Raw genomic sequence first — 19,677 nt, 5'->3', positions numbered from 1 at the left:
GGCACGGCTGGCTCGCGGCTCTGCATGGCACCCATCGCTGCCATGTGTGCCACACCGCTCTTGCCAAACTGCTCCACGTCACGTGACAGCAAGACTCAGCTAGGTGTGGAGTCCTCTCCCCAGCCCCCGTCACCCCGACAAGAGTGCGTTTCAGCCTGGAGTTGGCGGATGGTTTTCCGTTTCTGTGCAGGGCGCCCAGAGCTGGGTGTGGGCCCCAGCCTGAGCTGCACCTCTGCCCACAGACGGTGCAGCCCCAGGCAGCTGGGCACTGAGGTCAGACGCTCCAGAAGCTGCTTTCATTGCTTCTGATGGCAGAGCAGAGGATATGGATCCCAGACCACTTAAGCCATTCAGAACTCCTTCTAGAACCTGCACCACGGATCCCCTCTCCCCGGCTGCTCAGGGCTGAGGGGCCGTCTCTCTGCCCGCCGGGCTGCAGATTCCCAGTGACGCTGCACACCACTGTACGAATCTTGCTTTTGCTTTTGGGGATCGAGTCTTACGGAATCCATCCCTGAAAGCAAAAGACGTTGTCCTCCCAGGAAGGAACACATAGGAGGTTCTTCTGGCCGGTGTAGTGCCCAAGAGCCAGTTTGGACACATTGATGTGAGGACAGTGGCTGCTTCTGCCACGTGGAGTGTCCCCCTAGGAGCCCCACGGGAGCTGGATTTGGGCCCTTTCCTGGAATGCAGGGCAGAGTTCCGTCTCTTCTCCCAGCAAGTTAAAGGACCACGATTCCAGAACACTGATGGGTTCTGGGTGCCATTTATGGGCCCGATTCTCCTTCTTTCCTTCCCTTCTTGGGATCTGGTGACCCCACTCCCAAGTGGCCCTCAAAGGAGGGCCTTGCTCACTCAGAAGCTAGCCCGTGGGTTCTGCGGCTTCTGGCCTGACCACTTGCCATTGGTTGCTGCACCCTGGCACCAGCCCGAGCCTCCCTGGGTGGACACAGAGGCCATCCTTTCCCCAAGGACTCAGAGCACTGGCCCCGAGCCGCCTTTGCCCTGTCTGCACCCCTGAAACCTCTCGTCTCGTAACCTGAAGGCATTCACAGCTGATTATTAATCTCTCGTGCCCTCATTGTTACTGATTTCAAGTCAGATACCAGCTCCTTTGCAGACACTCCGAGGGTCTGTGCTCAATGTGGCCGTGTTTCTGGAGGCTTCCTGTTTTGTGGTTTGCCGTGGACTTGCAGTCCCCTTCTCCCTTCCTCCTCCTGCTTTTCCTCTTCGCCGCCGCCTCTGTGCTGTGTTCCAAAAAGAGCTGCTGGCATACAGAAGGACCTGAAACACCCGGGGACAGGGAGGGCCCGGGACCAAGGCTGCTTGGCCCGGAGGGACAGAGCGTAGGGGATGCTGGTGTGGGCTCAGGCAGGGAAGGGACCCTGGGGAGGCTGGGGGCCGAGGTGGCAGGGTGCATTCTGCAGTCTTGCGAGTGGCTACCAGCCTGTGCTCGGCACTGCCCTCTCCCCACAATGACAGCTCTCAGCCTCCAAAGAGAGCCTCTCACAGCACCTCCAACATGGGAAAAGTAGAAAGAGCCTGTTTCCCTCGCTTGGAGGAGATGGCTGTGAAACCTCATTCGCAACCTTCAGCCCGAGTAGCCCATTTCCACCTCTCATCCTGTCCCATAGACAGTGGATGAAGGGTGGGGTGAAGGGACGACCCAGGGAACACGTCAGCTTACTTCAGGATCTTTCCATGGCCTTATTTCTAGCTCTGTGAAGATCATACGTGGACAAGAGGTAGATGGAGGCCTCTCCTCAAAGATACTGGATTTTTCAGCTGGGTTCAGTGGCTCGTGCTTATAATCCCAGCACTTTGGGAGACTGAGGCGGGCAGATCGCTTGAGGCCAGGAGTTTGAGACCAGCCTGGGCAACACACCGAGACTCCATCTCTATTAAAAAAGAAAATGCAGAAATAGGCTGGGCATGGTGGCTCACGCCTGTAATCCCAGCACTTTGGGAGGCTGAGGCAGGTGGATCACCTGAGGTCAGGAGTTTAAGACCAGCCTGGCCAATGTGGCAAAACCCCATCTCTACTAAAAATACAAAAATTAGCTGGGCATGGTGGTGTGCACCTGTAATTCCAGCTACTCGGGAGGCTGAGGCAGGAGAATCTCTTGAACCCAGGAGACAGAGGTTGCAGTGAGCTGAGGTCGCACCACTGCACTCCAGCCTGGGGGACAGAGCTAGACTTCATCTCAAAAGGAAAACAAAAAAGAAAAAACCAGAAATGGGAATTGTATCTGGGCAGGGCTACCCACGATGCACCATATTGAGATAATACTGTAGAGACCCCTCCCACCAGGAGAGCAGGGCTTCACCATGGGACCCTGGAGTTTCGATGCAGGGCTGCGTGCCCCATGCCCCCGGGCCCCCCTGCCGCCCCATGGGCACTGGGGGCTTCAGGTCCTTCTGTGTCCGGTGCTGCCCACCGCCGCTCCCTGTGGTGCACACCCTTCCTCGAGTCAGTCACGTTCCCTCCCGGAAGGACGCCGGATGGCACAGCCTGGCGGTTGGTATTCACTTTTCCTCCTCAAGGTTTGCCTCTAAGGTTCTCGTGGCTGCGTCCGAGTGGAGTTCGCCGATAGCCCTGGGGCCGCAGTGTGTTCCCTCGCCCCTGGGAAGGCCCAGGCCCCGGGCCGGCTGCTCACCTTGGGCACATTCTAGTGACATCTGTTGAAAAAGTGGGTCCTGCAGTGTGTTCACCCTCCTCCCAGTCCTGGTGTCCAAACAGCCGTGGTAACACTGAAGTCAGTTCCCTTCCCGTGTTCACTGGGGCTCTTCCGGAGCAGACCAGAGGCAGGGTCCAAAACACACCACCACGAGGCAGCGGTTGCACAGGAGTGGGCAGAGCAGGTCTCAGGCCCTGGCTTTAGCCTGCTTCGTTCCCTGACGCTGCAAACAGGACAGGCTGCCCTGCCCAGCCAGGACTTCCCTGCAGAGAGGTCCTTCAAGGTCCTGCCTAGGCCGGGAGAGATGTGTGCTTCATTTCAGGGAGCTAAGATGCATCCATGTCCCCTGGCAGTGTCAGGCTTTTCAGAAACCTTGAGTTTGCAACAGATGCAAAAGTGAGATGCATCATCGCTCAGGATGCCCTGCACGGGCCTTGTGCCTGGTGGAGCTGAGCAGCCCAGTTCTGGATACCCAGCTGGTGATGCTGGAGAGGCCACCAAAGAAGCTGCATGTTGTCCTTCTCTGATGCCTTCTCTGGATTTGTGCAGAGACTGGGAGGGCTTTCAGGGAGGGTCAATGTCCCCAGAGTCCCCGGCTGACCTTTGGCACAGGCGAGGCAGGCAGATGGAGCCACTCTGGCCACAGGAAGCCTGCTCACTGCCCTGAGGGGACACTTCTGGGAAGAGGAGGAGTGGCCTTTCTTGAGTGGTCGTGCCAGACATCATCCAGGACCCCCGTGCCTCCAGGAGGGTCCCCGGTCACCCCAGCCATCTGCACAGCCCTGACCCTCAGGCTTGCCTCCCCCGAGCACCTCACTACAGCTGGCCCACTCACTCCCTGAGGCCTCGTGCCCCCTCTGGCTCCAGCTTCTCACAGTCTCCCTGGCCAGGGCCTTGTACATCCTGGGCACCCGGCAGATGGTCATTTGTTCACATAATCTTGTGAGCACCTTCCTTTGCCAGCGTTGGGGCAGGATGATAGGGGGCCAGGGCTGGAGTGGAGGGACATAGGGAGGGCTGGGATGCAGACCAGGGGCCCTAAGCCAGCCTTAAAGGCTGGAGGTGGGGAGGAGCCTTCCCTAGGGGCAGTGTGACCCAAAGGACAGCAGTGGGGGCACCTCCTACCGGGTGGGGAGTGTCCCAGGCAGAGGGAGGAGCCGGTCAGTGGCTCGGGGCAGAAGGAGGCCGCCTACTGTCCAGGGCGCAGGGAGAAGTGTGGTACAGCTGGGAGGGGGGCTCTAAGACCTCCTCCTCTCACCCCCAGGGAACCTAATGCCCCTCTCTGGCCCGGCACCCCCCGACTCAGGGGAAGCCAGGGCTCACCTGCTGCTCCAGGTGCCCCAACCTAGCAATCGGGTGCAGAGCTCTGTGATTTAGGGATGAGAGGCCAGTCTTCATGCAAGCCGTATTTTTGAGAATGGTTCTCTGTTCACTCAACACATACAAACCAGGCAGACCCAGATCACCATCTGGGATGGAGGCACCCAGGTGGCAGAAGGGGAGGAGGGCGTGGGTGGAGGTGCAAGGAGAGCAGCTGCAGCCGGGACTGCAGTGGGCGCTGGCCCAGGAGACACTGGCTGCCGTTCACCATGCAGCAAAGCTTTATCAAGTCCACACTGGGGCAGCCATGGAGTGGGTACCAGGGCCAGAAACGAGCAAGAAGGATGCCATCCTGCCCTCTGTGAACTTACAGTCTGTTAGGGAAGACACTGTGACAAACTGAGGTTGGGGAGGGCAGCCACAGAGCAAGTGCAAGAGCATCTATTCTGGGTGGGCTTCCTGGAGGAGGCAGCACAGGTGCCGAGCCTACACAGGCCAAGAGGAGTGGGTGGATTATTTAAGGCCCCGAAGGACATGAGGCACGGTTCCCTTTGTTCCTGGGAACGCCCAGGGGAGTCCATGTGCGCTGGCCTCGGGGGGGATCTGTGGGTGTAGTACGTTTCCAGGTAGTGCCCCCAAGAAGACCACAGTGTGGGTGAAGCCGAGGGCAGTGCGGATGTGGGGCTTTGTTGCTGTGTGTGTCCCTGCCCTGCTGAGCCCCAACCCCCCTGTCCCCCCAGCTCTCCTATGTGGACGCCGAGGGCAACCCGGTGGGCGTGGTACAGATGACCTTCCTGCGGCTGCTGAGTGCCTCAGCCCACCAGAACGTCACCTACCACTGCTACCAGTCAGTGGCCTGGCAGGACGCAGCCACGGGCAGCTACGACAAGGCCATCCGCTTCCTGGGCTCCAACGACGAGGAGATGTCCTATGATAACAACCCCTACATCCGCGCCCTGGTGGACGGCTGTGCAGTGAGTGTCCCGCGCCACCCCCAGCATCCCTGCTCACGCCTCACTCAGCACAGGTTGACCTGTCCCCAGGATGCCTGCTGGAGGGCAGTGAGGGCCTCGGACCAGGCTCTCGCCCCCAGGCAGCCCCACAGTTGCAGGGTAGACTGGGAATCCCAGGCCTGTGTAGCCAGAGCTCCGGGAATTTTGGAGAGTTCCGTGGGTTAGGACGGGACATCTGAGACCTCGCTGGAAAAGCCAGGGGCCTGGGTCCCGCGCCCCATCCAGGGCTATGGTGTGGAGTGAGGAATGGAGGACCCACTGTGGTTCCAGTTTGGAGCTGGGAGCCTCCCTCTCCTTGGACAGGGCTCTTCTGGGAGTGGCCAGAACTAAGCTGGGCCTGTTCCCGAGAGCACGGCCATGCTGGAAACACTGCAGACGGAGAGTTGCCAGCTCTCTGGACTGCCCGGCCCGTGGACCCTCTCCGTGCGGGGAGAGCTGTTCTGCTCCCAGACAAGGGAACGGAGGCCTGAGCTGCGGGAGGCTTGCTCACACCTCACGGGCAGTCAGGGCTGGTATTGGTGCTCATACCCCTGCCTTTCTGCCCCCCCGTGGGCCTTCCCACATGCACGCCTTTTCCTCCTCTCTACGTAGCGAGCGGGGCTCACCTCCGCTAAGGTTTCCTCGAGACTGCCCCTCCCAGGGCTGCCAGGGCCATCGCACAGGTCTGGGACGTGCCTGCGTGTCCCGGAGGTGTTTAGGGTGCAGCTGTGCCCCAAGATCCCAGGCCTGCGGGAGCCTCAGACATGTCCCCCTCGTGTGGCCTTTTAGAGGTTGGAGGTGGGAGTCGCTGAGAGGCCCAGTCTGTGGGTCTTCCTGTCACTGACACTGGAGCCCGTTCTCTCCACCGCTGATTCCTGAGAGACCCTGCAGAAAAAACACCGCTTAGCGTTTGGGTCCCTTCGTGTTGCTAGAAAGGAACGCCTGAGGCTGGGAGAATGGGAAGCGGTTTACCTGGCTCCCAGCTCCGCAGGCTGTGCAGGAAGGTGGTGTGGTGCCAGCATCTGCATCCAGTGATGGCCTCAGGCTGCATCCAGTCTCGGGAAGGTGAAGGGGCTGGGGTGTGGAAGGCACGGGAGAGAGGAAGCGAGGGGGTGCCAGGCCCTTTTTTCAGCTCTCATGGGAACTAGTAGAACGAGAACTCGCTCATTACCCCAAGGGCAGCACCAAGCCCCGTGACCCAGACGCCTCCCACCAGGCCCACCTCCAACACCGGGACCACATTTCAATGCGAGATTTGGAGGGGGCGAACGTCCAAGCCATGGCGCCGACCCAGGCCAGCTCCTGAGGGGAACGGGGCTGGCGTTAGGGCCAGCCCTGCAGGGTGCCCTCCTCTGAGCAGCACAGATGGGTCCTCAGAGTGAGGCCTGGGCAGGCAGGAAAGCCAGAGGGTGGCGCTGACTGAGACTGCCAGGACCGTCTGTAGCCCTGGGAGCAGAGTGGACCTGGGTTCCAATCCCGCCTCCCCCTGCCCAGCACCGCTGGGGAGCACCTGGCTCTCAGCCATAGGACGCTCAGCTCCTTTTCTCTGCTGCCCAAGGGCTACACTGAGGGTTAACGCTGTGTCTCCCAGGGCCATCCCGCGGCCACTGGGAGTACTTGTCGCCGCCACTGCCTTCTGCGATTGGTTGGGGTCAGTACTTCAGATCTGACTGTGGAATGTGCCGAACTCATCTCATCCCTGTGTAAGGCTGATGGATCTGTATCCCTGGAAAGAGGCATTAAAAAATGCCAGGGACCTTACCCGTCCTCCCCAAATGAGGATAACGTAGCACCTGCCTCACAGGGCTTTCTGGGGAGCACATCAAACCATGCCTTTAGAGCTCGGAATTGTGTCTGACTCACTACAAGCCCTGGATGAGCACCCGGTTCCTGTGACTATTTTTAGATACTATGGATCACAAGTGTCAGGCAGTAAGCATGGAGGTGAAGAGAAATCAGGAACCCTGTAAAGGAGAGGCAGGATCTGGAGTGACAGATCCCTGAGTTTGGCTTTGAGCTTCCTGGCTTCCATGGCAAAAAGGGAAACTAGTTGGCCCAGTGGGTATAGTCTGGTAAAGGGAAAGGAACAGCTTTCCAGAGAGGGGAAGGTTCCTGGAAGACAATGCTAGAGAGATGGATCCCACAGAGGACCTGTGGAGATTAAAGGGTGGGCCAGACCCCGGCTCCCTAATCTGGCTTAGACAGGCTCCTGCTGCCTTTAAGGCCTTCCTGGAAGATCCAACTTCTTTCATCCCAGTTCCTCTTGAAGCTCTTGCCCCTACTCATTCCATGACCTTCTGGGAGGTCTCAGAAGTCTTTAGTCTCAGAACCTGACTTCCTGGCTACACCTGCATCCCGGGATAGGGTCAAGCTGGGATCGCTTAAACTCCACAAGCAGAGAGGGCTGTCGCTCAGCCCAGTGTCTCCCGGTGATGAGGGTGTGCTGTTGGCATCTGGACATGTAACTTTGCCAGTCTTGGGTGCGCCAAACGCCACCAGAAACGCTCCCCACTTCCGAATGTGAACCTCCGATAGCAGCATTCCCTTCTTTCTACATACGCAAAACCTGAGGCCCAGAGAGTTACGGCGGCTCGCCCAAGGTCCCCAGGTGTGGCAGAGCTGAGGCTCCTAATTCCCACTGCAGCATTCTTCTCACCATAGCCCCTTCCTGGCGTAGCTGCAGCTTGAATACCTCGGTTGACAGTTACCTTACTACCTCCTGAGACAGCCCAGGCCATGGCTGCAGAGCCGCAGGACGAGGAAGCTCTTCTGAGAACGGGGCTTAGGTCTACTTGTCTGTAACATCCGCCCATTACCTCCTGGTTCTGGTCCCATCAGCCATGCGGAGGGAACCGGGTCCAAGAGCAGCTTCCCAGTAAGCCCCTCTGACATCAAGGCCCGACGGCTCTCTGATGGGGGCTGCAGGCTGTTTGACATTCTTGGCCTCCGCCCACTAGATGCCAGTAGGAGCCGCCCTACCGAGTGACGGCAACCCACAATGTCTCCAGACACATCTCCCAGGGCCAAAATCTCCCCCATGGAGAAGCACCGTTCTACACAGAGAACTAAGGTTTGAAGGGAGTACAGAGGGTTCACCTGCTGCAAGGGCATAGAGGACCTGTTCCTTCCTCTTCCCCATGGAACCCAAAGAAGCTGGCACTTCTGGGGCCGAGGATCAGGACCCTCGAAGCCGAGAACCAAGTGCAGCTGCCATCCAGACCGCGCCACATCCTCAGGCAGTCAGCAGCGTGGGTCCGGTTAGCCACCCAGTGCTACAAGTCAGGAGACACTGGCCCGCTCTCTCACCCCTTCCCCATGGCAGGCGTTCCTGAATTCCAGGACTGTCCTTAGAGTGTCTTTGCACACACAGACGGGATTGGAAACACGGGGCTACCCAGACTGCACTCTGGGCTGGGAGAGGAGAAGCAGCTCCAGGGCCGTTTTACTTCTGGAAAGCAAAGATTCTGACTTTGAAAAGATGGAGAGAGAATGGCTCAACACTGCATAACCCCAGAGGGCAGAGGCAGGCTGTGTGGCCAGGCTGGACGGGAGGTTTGGGTGGAACGGTGGGCAGTGGCAGCAGTGTGGAGCTGGGTGCAAGGCGGCCATGGGGGTGGCATGCAGGGACGCTGGCCTGGACTCGCAGGTGCCCTGCTGACCCTCGTCCCTGACAAGCCCAGCTGCAATTTGAAAAGTCACAACCCTCTCATTTAATTACGGGGGCTGCTGCAGGAGGCCCTGATGCCCCGAACTTGGGCCAGCGGCAAAAGCCCTGCCTCGGGCCCCAGAGGTCCGCGTGATTCATATTGTAATAACGGCCGAAGAAATTGGAATTCCAACGCGGCCGTCGTGTGGCTGGGACGCCTGATTGACGGGGCCGCTGAGTGGGCCCAGTGGAGAGGCACAAATCACCTGCAGGAGGGCCCAGGCAGCGCGCCCCATAAATCCTGGTGTTTGTGCAGCTTTCGGCGCCTCTGGGGGGCCGTTCCTAGCCTATAATGGTTATTTATGCCTCTGGAATAATGGGGTAACAGAGCAGCTTGCAGCGGCCTACTTTAAATACGCCCCTCTCTAAGCACTCTGATAATGGGAGCAGAGGGGTCCCATAAATCCCCTGAAATCACCAGACAGCTCAGCAAACGCCACCCGTCCCTCCGGGGAGAGACTGATGCCATCGCTGAGAAGGGCTGTGACCGATGCCACCGCTGAGAAGAACTGCTTTGCCCGGCCTCCCGGGTGGATGAGAAAGGCCGGGCACTGCCTGCTGGCTTGCTGACCTGTCGCCAAGCTCACATAGCTCCCCAGGACAGCGCCGCCTTGCAGTGGCCCGGCGAAGCCAGGCCCGAGCATCTCACTGGACTCCCTGAGTGGGACCGGGCGAGGGAGCAGAGGCCTGAGGAGATGGGCCTAGACAGGCAGGGGTGGTCTCTCGCTCCTCGCCAGTGGGAAGGGTGAGGAGGTCAGTACCCCGCAGGGCTTCACCCCTGGAGGGTATGGGTGGCCGCCTCTCATTGAATATCCTGTGTCCAGCCCTGCTGCCTACCCATCCTTCCCAGCCACCGCAGAGCTGCGACTGGCCCTGCCCTTCCTCTCCATGGGAGAGCTGTGGCCACCCCCAGGCGGGCTTGTGGGACAGCAGCATCCCAGCTGCGTTCTGCAGGGCTGAGCTGGCCACAGGGTGCTGTCTGCCCCACATTCGGCATTCCGTGGAACCGTGTGCTTTTGCTGTCGAGCCCCGGGGCGCCCTGTGGTGAGGTCCTTTAGGACAGCATTTCTCAAAGGCCAGTCATGAACATGCCTATCAGAATTGTCTGAGACACCCATTTTGTTAAAATGCAGATTCTGAGTCCCACCCCAGCCTGACGGAATCAGCCTCTCTGGGCGGGGGTCAGAGGTGCATGGGGTTAACAAGCTCCCCGAGAACTCTCGTTCGCTCTGAAGTTCCAATCCCAACTTGAAAATCATTCCAGGCCGAGCCAGCTGCAGTAAGGAGAAAGTTGTTCCTATCGAGGCAGGGTTGTGAGAAGGGCAGGGTCGTGGGGAGAAGTGGACATTAGGAGGTGAAGCTCGAGAGTCTCGTGGGTAATACCAGGAATGCATGCAGGGAAGGTGAGCTTCATTCATTCTCACAGTGCATCTATGACGTTGGCGTGCCCATTTTCCAGCTGAGGAAACTGAGTCACAGAAAGTGAATTGGTTATCCATTGCTAGTAACCAATGAGCCCCCCAAATTTAGCAGCTTAAAACCACAGATGTTTATCTCACTCCGTGTCCGAGCGTCAGAAGCCTGGGACAGGTGCGGCTGGCTGGCTCTAGCTCAGGGTCTCTTAGTCCACTCGCTGCCACGACAAATCTCACCAGCTGCGTGGCTCATAAGCACCAGAGATTTGTCACCCACAGTTCTGGAGGCTGGAAGTCTGTGACCAGGTTGCCAGCAAGGCGGGCTCTGGTGAGCTCCCCTCCGGGCTGCAGATAGCAGCTTCTCACTGCACCTTCACATGGCAGAGTCTCTTGGGTACCTCTTTTATAGGGGCACTAATACCACTCATGGGGCTCCACCCTCAGGACCTCCTCAGCTCCCATCCGACGGCCTCACCTCCTAACACCATCCTTGGGAACGGGAACGTTAAGATCATAGCCGGGGAGAATAAGGCCCTTCGTGGCCACGCCCTCCCCATAGGTCAGGGAGCAGAACACCGGGGGAGCTGGAGCTGCTGTCTGCTATCGAAATCTCTGGCCTGGGAGCCTGTGCTGGGCCCTCTGCAGGGCTGCGTCCTGGGGACACTGCCTCCCACCCCGGAGGGAACCCTGGCTGGCTCGACTTGCTTATCTGATCATTTCTTCTGGGGATGGGGCAGTGGAAGATCCTTCCCAGGTCCAGATCCCGCTGAGACCGTAAATCCGGTCTGGGTCTGAGGTGGCAAAAGCCATTGCCCAGCATGCGTTTGCAGGCTCCTGGTTTGCGGGAAAGATGCAACCTCCGAGGCCCCTGTCTTGGGGGAAGTTGACAGGACAGCAGGGCCAGCTCAGCCTCAGTTATAAATGCCCCGAACACCGCGAGTTACATTTGGGTGGCTTTGGGGAGGGACCAAAGAATCTCACACCTTCGCCGCCTGTGTTCTGGGAGGGAGGAGGCCTCTCCTAGGCTTCCATCCCCCACCCCAGCACCCAGGGTTGTGCTGGTTTGAGCAAGGGATGGGTGCCGACTCATCGTGCAGGCCAGGTTCATTGCGCTACCCCGGCCCTCTGTGCCTCAGTTTACCTACGACTCCTCTGGACCAGAGGGTGTAGAAGGTCCCCACACCTTCCCATACTTGTGAAGGTGAAGACCCAGCCCACCGAGTGCCTAAGGCGGTGTGAGGCAGGTGGTCGTGGGGGGTCTTACGTGGCTCAAGGCTCTGCCAGTGCCACCTTGGACTCTTTCCTTTGCTGATCCAGAGCCACCCTTTGATTTTCCCATGTGCCCTGCTTGTTCTGTAGCTGGCCCTGGGTCCTGGGGGGCTGCCTGGAAGCAAATACCTGGGGTATCACAAGGAGTCTGGACTGGGCACAGGGGGAATGGCTGATCAGCTCCGATCCTGTGTTAGCCTCAGCTGCACCTGAAGCCTTGGGAGGGTCCTGTCGCCTCACTGATGCCCACCCCACCCCCTTCCCACCTGTGCACGGGGGACTCTCGGGACATCCACAGGGGTTAAGTGCATGCTCTGATCAGCTGTATTTCCTCCAACACTCGCCCGGGGAAGCACAGCCATAGGTGGGAGACAGGACACCAGCCCGGGTTTCCGAGCCAGCCAGAGTATGGGAGGCGATTGGTAAACCCCAAGACCCCCTACTGTTCTTAACCACCGGCCACCTGTCTCCCTCTTCCCCAGACCAAGAAAGGCTACCAGAAGACGGTTCTGGAGATCGACACCCCCAAAGTGGAGCAGGTGCCCATCGTGGACATCATGTTCAATGACTTCGGTGAAGCGTCACAGAAATTTGGATTTGAAGTGGGGCCAGCTTGCTTCATGGGCTAGGAGCCGCCCAGCCCGGGCTCCCGAGAGCAACCTCGTGACCTCAGCATGCCGTTCGTTCGTGAGTGTCCCGTGCACGTCCTGATCCTGGACAGTGAAGGCTTCTCCCTCCCCTCCCGCCTGACTTCATCTGCGCCTCGGCACCGCGGGGCGTGGGACCCCAGCCCGGAGAGAACAGAGGGAAGGAGCCGCGCCCCCACCCGGAGCCGAATCACATGACCTAGCTGCACCACAGCGCCTGGGCCCGCCCCACGCTCTGTCCACACCCACGCGCCCCGGGAGCGGGGGCCAGGCCTCCGGCCCCCCAGCTCGCCTGACCAATCCTGTTCGTGAATAGCTCGCAGGGGTTGGGGGAGGGACTGCCAGATGTGGACGCTGTATTTTTTTTTCTAAATTCAACTTGAAGATGCGTATTTCCCCTGACCTTCAAAAAATGTTGCGAGGTAAGCCTTGTAAAGGTCATCCCACCGTCACCAAAGCCTCCGTTTTTAACAACCCCCAACACGATCCATTCAGAGGCCAAATGTCATTCTGCAGGTGCCTTCCCGATGGATTAAAGGTGCTTATGTTTTTGTGAGTTTTAAGTAAATATTTGTATTGTATTGTTATAAATGTTAAGTGTGCCTGGCTTTCAATCATGCACGGAAACCCAGTCTCAGTCCCGCGAACAGAATGGGCGAGGCATGGATTCTGGGTTGCAGGACAGTTCTGATTAGAAGTAGGAAATCTCCCCACCCCCGACCTGGCCAAGAACGTGCAATAAATTGGAGATTTACCCGGGGCAGCAAGAATTGATGCTGCCGTTGAAAAGCAGGTCCCAGTGCCCCTTTTCAGACAGTTTTTGATTCACTCTAGACCTTTTTTTAATAGGGAGGGAAAAAAAATTTTTGATATTTTACTTTTTTCTACATGCACTTAAACTAAAACACAGGTTTAGATTAATTTTATTTGCTTCCTTTTTTCCGCTTTTCTTCCCACAGAGCCTGATGGGAGAATGTCCAGGGCAGGGAAACCACATTTTTTGTAGGTGATAACTCAATGAAAATTGGTGCTTATTTTTTATACTTCTCTCTTGTGGTGCTATCTGTTTTAAGGTCTCCTCGAAGGCGCACCGGGGTACCTGGCCATGCCTCGTTCTCCCTGCTTTCTTTATCCTGTTATCGCCTCCACAGTCTGTTGCCAAGGACTTTAAGATCAATGCACGTCACTTTCCTTTCCACTGGGCAGGATAGCCAAGCACTCACCCTCCTGCGCTCTCCGGCGCCCTCCCGCCCCAGTGCGTCCACTCCCGAGGGCTGTTATGAGGACTGGGTTGTGCCTACTTGATTTGAAAACACACACAAGCAATAAAAAGCCTCTTCCTGCATTGTCTGTGGTGTGACCATAGCGGATTGTATTTGGTTCCTGAGTGTTTGTGGTGCTAATTTCTGTGTTTGTTCCAAGCCGTTCAGTCGTGCCACGCGCTGCCTCGGTAGATGGAATAATGTACAGTGAACTCCATGAGTCTCTCCAGGGCTGCCTGCAGCACTTCATTTCCAAGTAGCCGATTTGGATTCCCATCTCAAATGTCCTGGATGCGAGCGTCAGCAGCTCCAGAGCTCGGGGTGGGTCAGGTCCCCTTTGGGGGACCCTTTCCTGGCCGTCGAGGTCGGGGGGCTGCCGTCTGCGGGCAGGAGGACCCGAGGGGCAGTCAGGAAAGGCGATCTCTTCACTGTGAAAAGTTGCCCAGGTGCAGCGCCTTTTCCTTCCGCTGTGGGAAATGCAGGCTGGGCCCTCGGGGTGAGCCCGCAGGGCTCTGGTGCTGTCCCCCACCCCCACCAGAACGCAGTTCCAGCTTAGGAAGCCACAACCAAGTCACCCAGGAGGAACACAATACCGCCAATGCGGCTTTTCCAAATTTCCCTGGAAAATAAGTCTTGCTCTTGCCAAAGAAAAGTCTGGCTTGGAGAGTCTCTGGAGCCCAGGATGCCAGCATGTGCCAATGACTGTCACCTTCACCTCTTCAAAAGAAAAGCCTTAGCCGAGGACTGCCCCGCAACACCCCGTGGACTGCGTCTAGGTCATGTGATTCTGTTTTCATTTCTCATCCCATCCAATTTGTCCTTTTCTCCTGTCATTTGCTTCCTCTGTGGTCCCTTCAAAGTTGTTATAATTTGTACTGAACTTCAAAATATGTCCCGTTCTCCCCAGACCACTCTTGCCACAGTATATTGCAATAAAATTACTTCTTATATTTGCAGAAATTCTTTTGGTGTAATTTTATTTTTTCCTCCCAATATATATAATTGGACAAATGCTGGTGAAAAGAAAAAATGGTAAGCAAAAAAAAAAAAAAACCCAAGATAAAGATTCTAGGACATCAGGCCCTTTGAAATACAATGTCAAATGATGCATTGTACATTTTCAAAAAATCCGGTAGACATGTCGTAAGTTTTAACTGTAATGCCCAGGAAAGGATACCTTAAAATATTCTAAACCTGTGTAACAAAGGAATAATTGTAATAGATTTTCAATAAATCGAGTTGGCTGTTTCCACCCTAAACAGATGTGAGTGGCTGTCTTCTTAAGGGTGGCCAGGCCCCTCCCAGACAGGACTGCACACAGTCCCAGGACACTAGGGGCTCTGGAGATAACCACACTGGCCACCCGGAGAAAGGAAGGGATGACCTCGGCTGTCCTTAGGTGGAGCTTGTCCCTCAGGAGAGGCCAAGGCTGGCATGGACAGCTGTGTGCCCTTGGGAGGATGTTAGAACATGGCCGGGCACCAGCCCAAGATGTGAGTTTCAGCAACTGCTGGGCGTCCACACCACCAATGTACTGGCCTCACTCTTCACTCCGGGCAGTTAGCGCCCTGCAGGAATGTTCTGGAAGCTCTCCAGCACTGCCTTTCCAACTGTGTAGCAGAATTAGAGTCTCTGGCTCCTTGTGACTAGGGGTCGGGGAAGGTATGGGGTTCGTTCCAGCCAGTGACCTTGAGCCCACATGGCGTTCGCCACTTCCAGTCTGAAGGTGTGGTTCCCTCATGCATAGCACCTGCCACGTTTCATGGAGGGACTGCATCACCAGCAGGTTCCCTGAGTGAGCCCCCTGCCAGCTTGTGAGAACTGGTAGCAGGAGCAGGAGAAGCACATTTTTGCTTTGTTAAAGCCACTGATATCAGGGACTGTTTATTACTGCCGAAGAACCTAGGCCAGTGGGTCTCCCGCGGGGTCCACGGACCAGCAGCAATGGCACCACCTTGTTAGAAGTGCCAATTCCTGAGCCCCATCCCAGACCGGCTGGCCCAGATGCCCTGGGAGAGGGCTGAGTCATCTGAGAGCAGGCCTCTAAGCAACTCTGCTGCACGTTCAGTCGGAGAGCCGGTAACCTAGGTGATCCTGAATTGTGTAGGTGCCTAAGGATGGGGCGAATTTCACAACAGAAGGGTATGCTGCAGCATTGCCCCAGGAAGCTGGGGCTGTTGTGAGAGGATGGGAGGCTGTTGACCCATGCCATCCACAGGCAGAACATTGGGTACAATTGTTTGATCACTGTGATAGCTCAGAGGGAAATTACGAACTCATAGCCAGCAGCCCTTGGGGAGGAGGCTCCACATGAAATGATGATGGGCAGGCTGGATGCCTGGACTCTCTGTGGCAAGGTACCACGTGGCAGACCAGCTCTGGAAAGAGCCAGGAACGAACCGAAACGGTCCACGAATCAAGGATGTGCAGGGCTGGAAGAGGCAACCGTTTCCCGACATCAACTGTTTAAATGCCACATTGAGAGACGCCTTGAGGGACACACGCCAGTTAAAACTCAGTCATCATGAATTTGAGCAGCCCATCCCTTTCTTAAAATCCTGGAATAGATTAGGATGGCGCCTAATAAATGCACTTGAGTTGGGAAAGTGAAAAGTGACTCCGGCAATGGACGCTCGCAGTCGTCAAAGGGTGACGGGTCTGAAGGTCCCTGCCATTGCATCCAGAGCGGGAGAGAGAGCAAGGCAGGTGGGCGGACAGTCGGCGTGGTGCCTGCTGGTGGAGCGGCCAGAATCGCACAGGTGGGCAGCTGATCTGTCCTCCAGAGAGGCATCCTGCAGAGGGGCCCCAGCCTGGTCTGGAGGAGTCGGCGGCTCAGACTCACAATGACGCTTTGACCGTCCCAGGCAGCAGGAGGCTTGAGGTCTGCTCCACCTCCAGGGACTGCCCCCTCCTATGAAGTGCCCCGAGGGTGTGGGCAGGGAAGGCTGGCAAAGGAGGAGCCTCCCAGGAGCTGAGAGACTGGCAAACGCGCTGCTACGGCAGGAGCCCCTTCCTGGGTGCAGCCTCTGGAGATGCTCCCTTTGCAACTGGCTCCGGAGATGACTGGAAAGAGAGATTTCATTTAGATGCACCACCCAGGTAGAGGCCGGCAACCCGGAGGGCCCTCTCTTCCCCGGGTCAAGCTCCAGGACAAGCTAAGTGAGGCTGGCCCAGGGGAAAGCTGAGGTCCTGCTGGGGGTGCCCTGGAGACAGAGTGACTCTCATCCAGGGAGTTACAATGCGACTCCTCCCCGCTGCCTGCAGGCACAGAGCTCAGCTACCTGCCAGCTTCATCTGAGGCAAGCACTGTGAACTCAGCCTCCAAGTGAGGCGACCAAGGCCAAGGCTCCCAAGCGAGGCCCGCCCCTGGCTCCTCTGTGCACCTCGCCTCACCCCTAAGAGCCTGGCTGATGAAAGCACCTGCCTGCAAGCTTGGCTGGAGGTCCGGCACTGGGCCTGGTGCCCCATGAGTGTTCACAATGAGTGTCACCAGGAACGTGAGCAGAACAGCTGGGCTCAGCCCGCACACCTCTGCCTCCCACCGTCATGGCCCCGGCGATTCCTCAGCAAGCACCTGAGCATGTCCTGGCCTGGGCTGAGTCTCCTGAAGACAGGGTGCCGGTCCCCAATCTCAGCCTTGGAGATGAGATCCGCTCCCTGCCCACCGCATCCCTGTGAGAAAGACAGAGGCTGGGGCCGGGGCTGTGTCGCCATTCACTGCATCTCATGAGCCAGAGTGGGATTCGCGTGGAAAACCCCAGCAGGAGTGGGTGATCACTGTCCTTTCATTTTAAGCATTCCCAGCGGGCCAGGTTGATCCTTGTTGGATGAGGGAAAACGTCTATCCCCGCAAAGGAGAAAGCAGGTTGTCACTTGCCATCCGGAGCGGGAATTAATTCAAGCTTCCTGTATCGGAAGAGATGTCCCTGAGCCCCCTTTATCCTAGCACTAGTGCCCTGGGCCCTCAGGGTGTCCTCAGCATGACTGAGAGGAAGGAAGGCAGGAGGGGAAATGTGTGCACACCAGCCTGGCAAGCACAGAGGCTTTGCCAAAAGGCCTCGTCCCTGCAAAGCTGGGCCCCTGGGCTGCAGGTGTGGGGTGAGGGAACCTCCTTGCCTGCCAGGGCGCTTGGCCACCAAGATCCTAGCCCGCCTCGGGCAGTGGCCTCCATGTGGGCCACGGGTGGGCTTCCATGTGGATGTGCATAGAGACCCCTGGCTCTCAGCCAACCTGGCTGGCTGGGGCCCAGGAGGGCTGGGATCCAACTGATTTCTCAGTCACAGCGAGGCCGGCAGCTGAGCCATGGCACAGTTGTGACCCAGAGTTGTGGGACTCCCCTCGCACCCGTCATGCAAGGGGAGTCCCATGATTTCTCGAGGTTGTAGGTGGCAGCTCTGGGAAGTTTCCTGGGGAGAAGGAATCCTGGAGGGGGGGTGCATGCCCCTGGTCTGCCTTCCTTGCCTTCCTCCTCCCACTATTCACCATTTATCCATCCATCCATCCATCCATTCACACATTGATTCACCCTTTCATTCATCCATTCATCTATCCATCCATTCACCCATCTATTCACCATTTATCTGTCCATCCATCCATCCATCCATCCATCATCTATCCATCCATCCGTCTATTCATCATTTATCCATCCGTCCATCCATCCATCCATCCATTCACACATTCATTCACCCTTTCATTCATCCATTCATCTATCCATCCATTCACCCATCTATTCACCATTTATCTGTCCATCCATCCATCCATCCATTCATCTATTCATCATTTATCCATCCGTCCATCCATCCATCCATTCACACATTCATTCACCCTTTCATTCATCCATTCATCTATCCATCCATTCACCCATCTATTCACCATTTATCTGTCCATCCATCCATCCATTCATCTATCCATCCATCCATCTATTCATCATTTCATCCATCCATCCATCCATCCACTCTTTCATTCATCCATTCATGCCTCCATTTCTTCAGTGGCAGTTCATTGACCATCTGCTGTGTGCCAGGTGGGAGCAGCAAGGGAGAACCCACCCTCAAGGAGATGCCACTCCAGGGGACATGGGCTGACCAAGACCCACAAGGCAGGGGTGAGGTGTGCCCAGAGGAATGAGACCTGAGGGAATGTAAAGGGGAGGAGACAATGTACATGCGTGTGGTGTGTGTGTGTGGGTGATGTGCATGTGTGTATGGCACGTGTGTAAGGCACATGTGTGTGCATGTGCTATGTGGTGTGTGTATTTTGCATGTGCTATTTGTGTTTATGTGAAGCGTGTGTTGTGTGTGTACCTGTGTATGTGGTGTGTGTGCCTGTGTGTGTATGGTGTGTGTGTGGTGTATGCCTGTGTGTGGGGGTGGTGTCTGTGCGTGTGCCTGTGTGGTGTGTGTGCTGGTGTGTGTGTGCGTGCCTGTGGAGGGGTGTGCCTGTGTGTGTGTGTGGTGTGTGCGTTTCTGTGTGTACGGTGTGTGTGCCTGTGTGTGTGGTTTGTGCTGTGTCTATATAGTGTGTGTGTGGCTGTGGTGTGTGTGCCTGTGTGTATGGAGTGTGCCTGTGTGTGTGGTGTGTGTGTGTCTGTGTGTGGTGTGTGCCTTTGTGTGTGCTTGTGGGGAGTGTGCCTGTGTGTGTGGTTTGTGGTGTGTCTGTATAGTGTGTGTGTGGCTGTGGTGTGTGTGCGTGTGTGTGCATGGTGTGTGCCTGTGTATGTGGTGTGCATGCTTGTGTGCGCCTGTGTGTACGGGGTGTGCCTGTGTGTGTGGTGTGTGTGTTTCTGTGTGTGGTGTGTGCCTGTGTGTATGGTTTGTGCTGTGTCTGTAGTGTGTGTGGCTGTGGTGTGTGTACCTGTGTGTGCGCCTGTGGGGAGTGTGCCTGTGTGTGTGGTGTGTGTGTTTCTGTGTGTGTGGTGTGTGTACCTGTGTGTGCGCCTGTGGGGAGTGTGCCTGTGTGTGTGGTGTGTGTGTTTCTGTGTGTGTGGTGTGTGTGTGCCTGTGTGTGTGGTGTGTGTGTTTCTGTGTGTGTGGTGTGTGTACCTGTGTGTGCACCTGTGGGGAGTGTGCCTGTGTGTGTGGTGTGTGTGTTTCTGTGTGTGTGGTGTGTGTACCTGTGTGTGCGCCTGTGGGGAGTGTGCCTGTGTGTGTGGTGTGTGTGTTTGTGTGTGGTGTGTGTACCTGTGTGTGCACCTGTGGGGAGTGTGCCTGTGTGTGGTGTGTGCTGCATGTGTATAGTGTGTCTACCTGTGTGCATGGTGTGTGCCTGTGCATGTGGTGTGCGTGCTTGCGTGCGCCTGTGTGTATGGGGTGTGCAGTGTGTGGGGGGTGGGGATTGAAGTGCCCTCCCGGGTGACCAGGGCTGCTGGGAAGGTTCTCTCTGCCTGGAA

The 19,677-nt window shown here is 57.0% G+C and overlaps 1 protein-coding gene and 1 long non-coding RNA gene across 3 annotated transcripts in view; one reads left to right on the top strand and one right to left on the bottom strand.

Annotated features, from left to right (window-relative positions):
- Window positions 1–14,249, top strand: part of COL5A1 (collagen type V alpha 1 chain) — a 210,584-nt gene extending 196,335 nt beyond the window's left edge. For both annotated transcript variants that reach the window (XM_028834624.2, XM_015116402.3), the window contains exons 65-66: window positions 4,739–4,972; window positions 11,863–14,249. In XM_028834624.2, coding sequence (XP_028690457.2) covers window positions 4,739–4,972; window positions 11,863–12,009 — 381 coding nt within the window. In that variant the 3' untranslated portion in view covers window positions 12,010–14,249. The remainder of the gene's footprint in view (window positions 1–4,738; window positions 4,973–11,862) is intronic.
- LOC144334967 (uncharacterized) lies at window positions 12,935–17,160 on the bottom strand. Its single transcript, XR_013405310.1, has 2 exons — window positions 16,864–17,160; window positions 12,935–16,352 (listed from the first exon to the last, which is right to left on the bottom strand). It is a non-coding gene; the product is annotated as an uncharacterized LOC144334967 (long non-coding RNA).
- Window positions 17,161–19,677: the final 2,517 nt, after the last annotated feature.

This window comes from Macaca mulatta, chromosome 15 (genome assembly GCF_049350105.2).
Source record: "Macaca mulatta isolate MMU2019108-1 chromosome 15, T2T-MMU8v2.0, whole genome shotgun sequence".
Classification (NCBI taxonomy): Eukaryota; Metazoa; Chordata; class Mammalia; order Primates; family Cercopithecidae; genus Macaca; species Macaca mulatta.
This window is presented reverse-complemented; position numbering and strand designations above follow the sequence as displayed.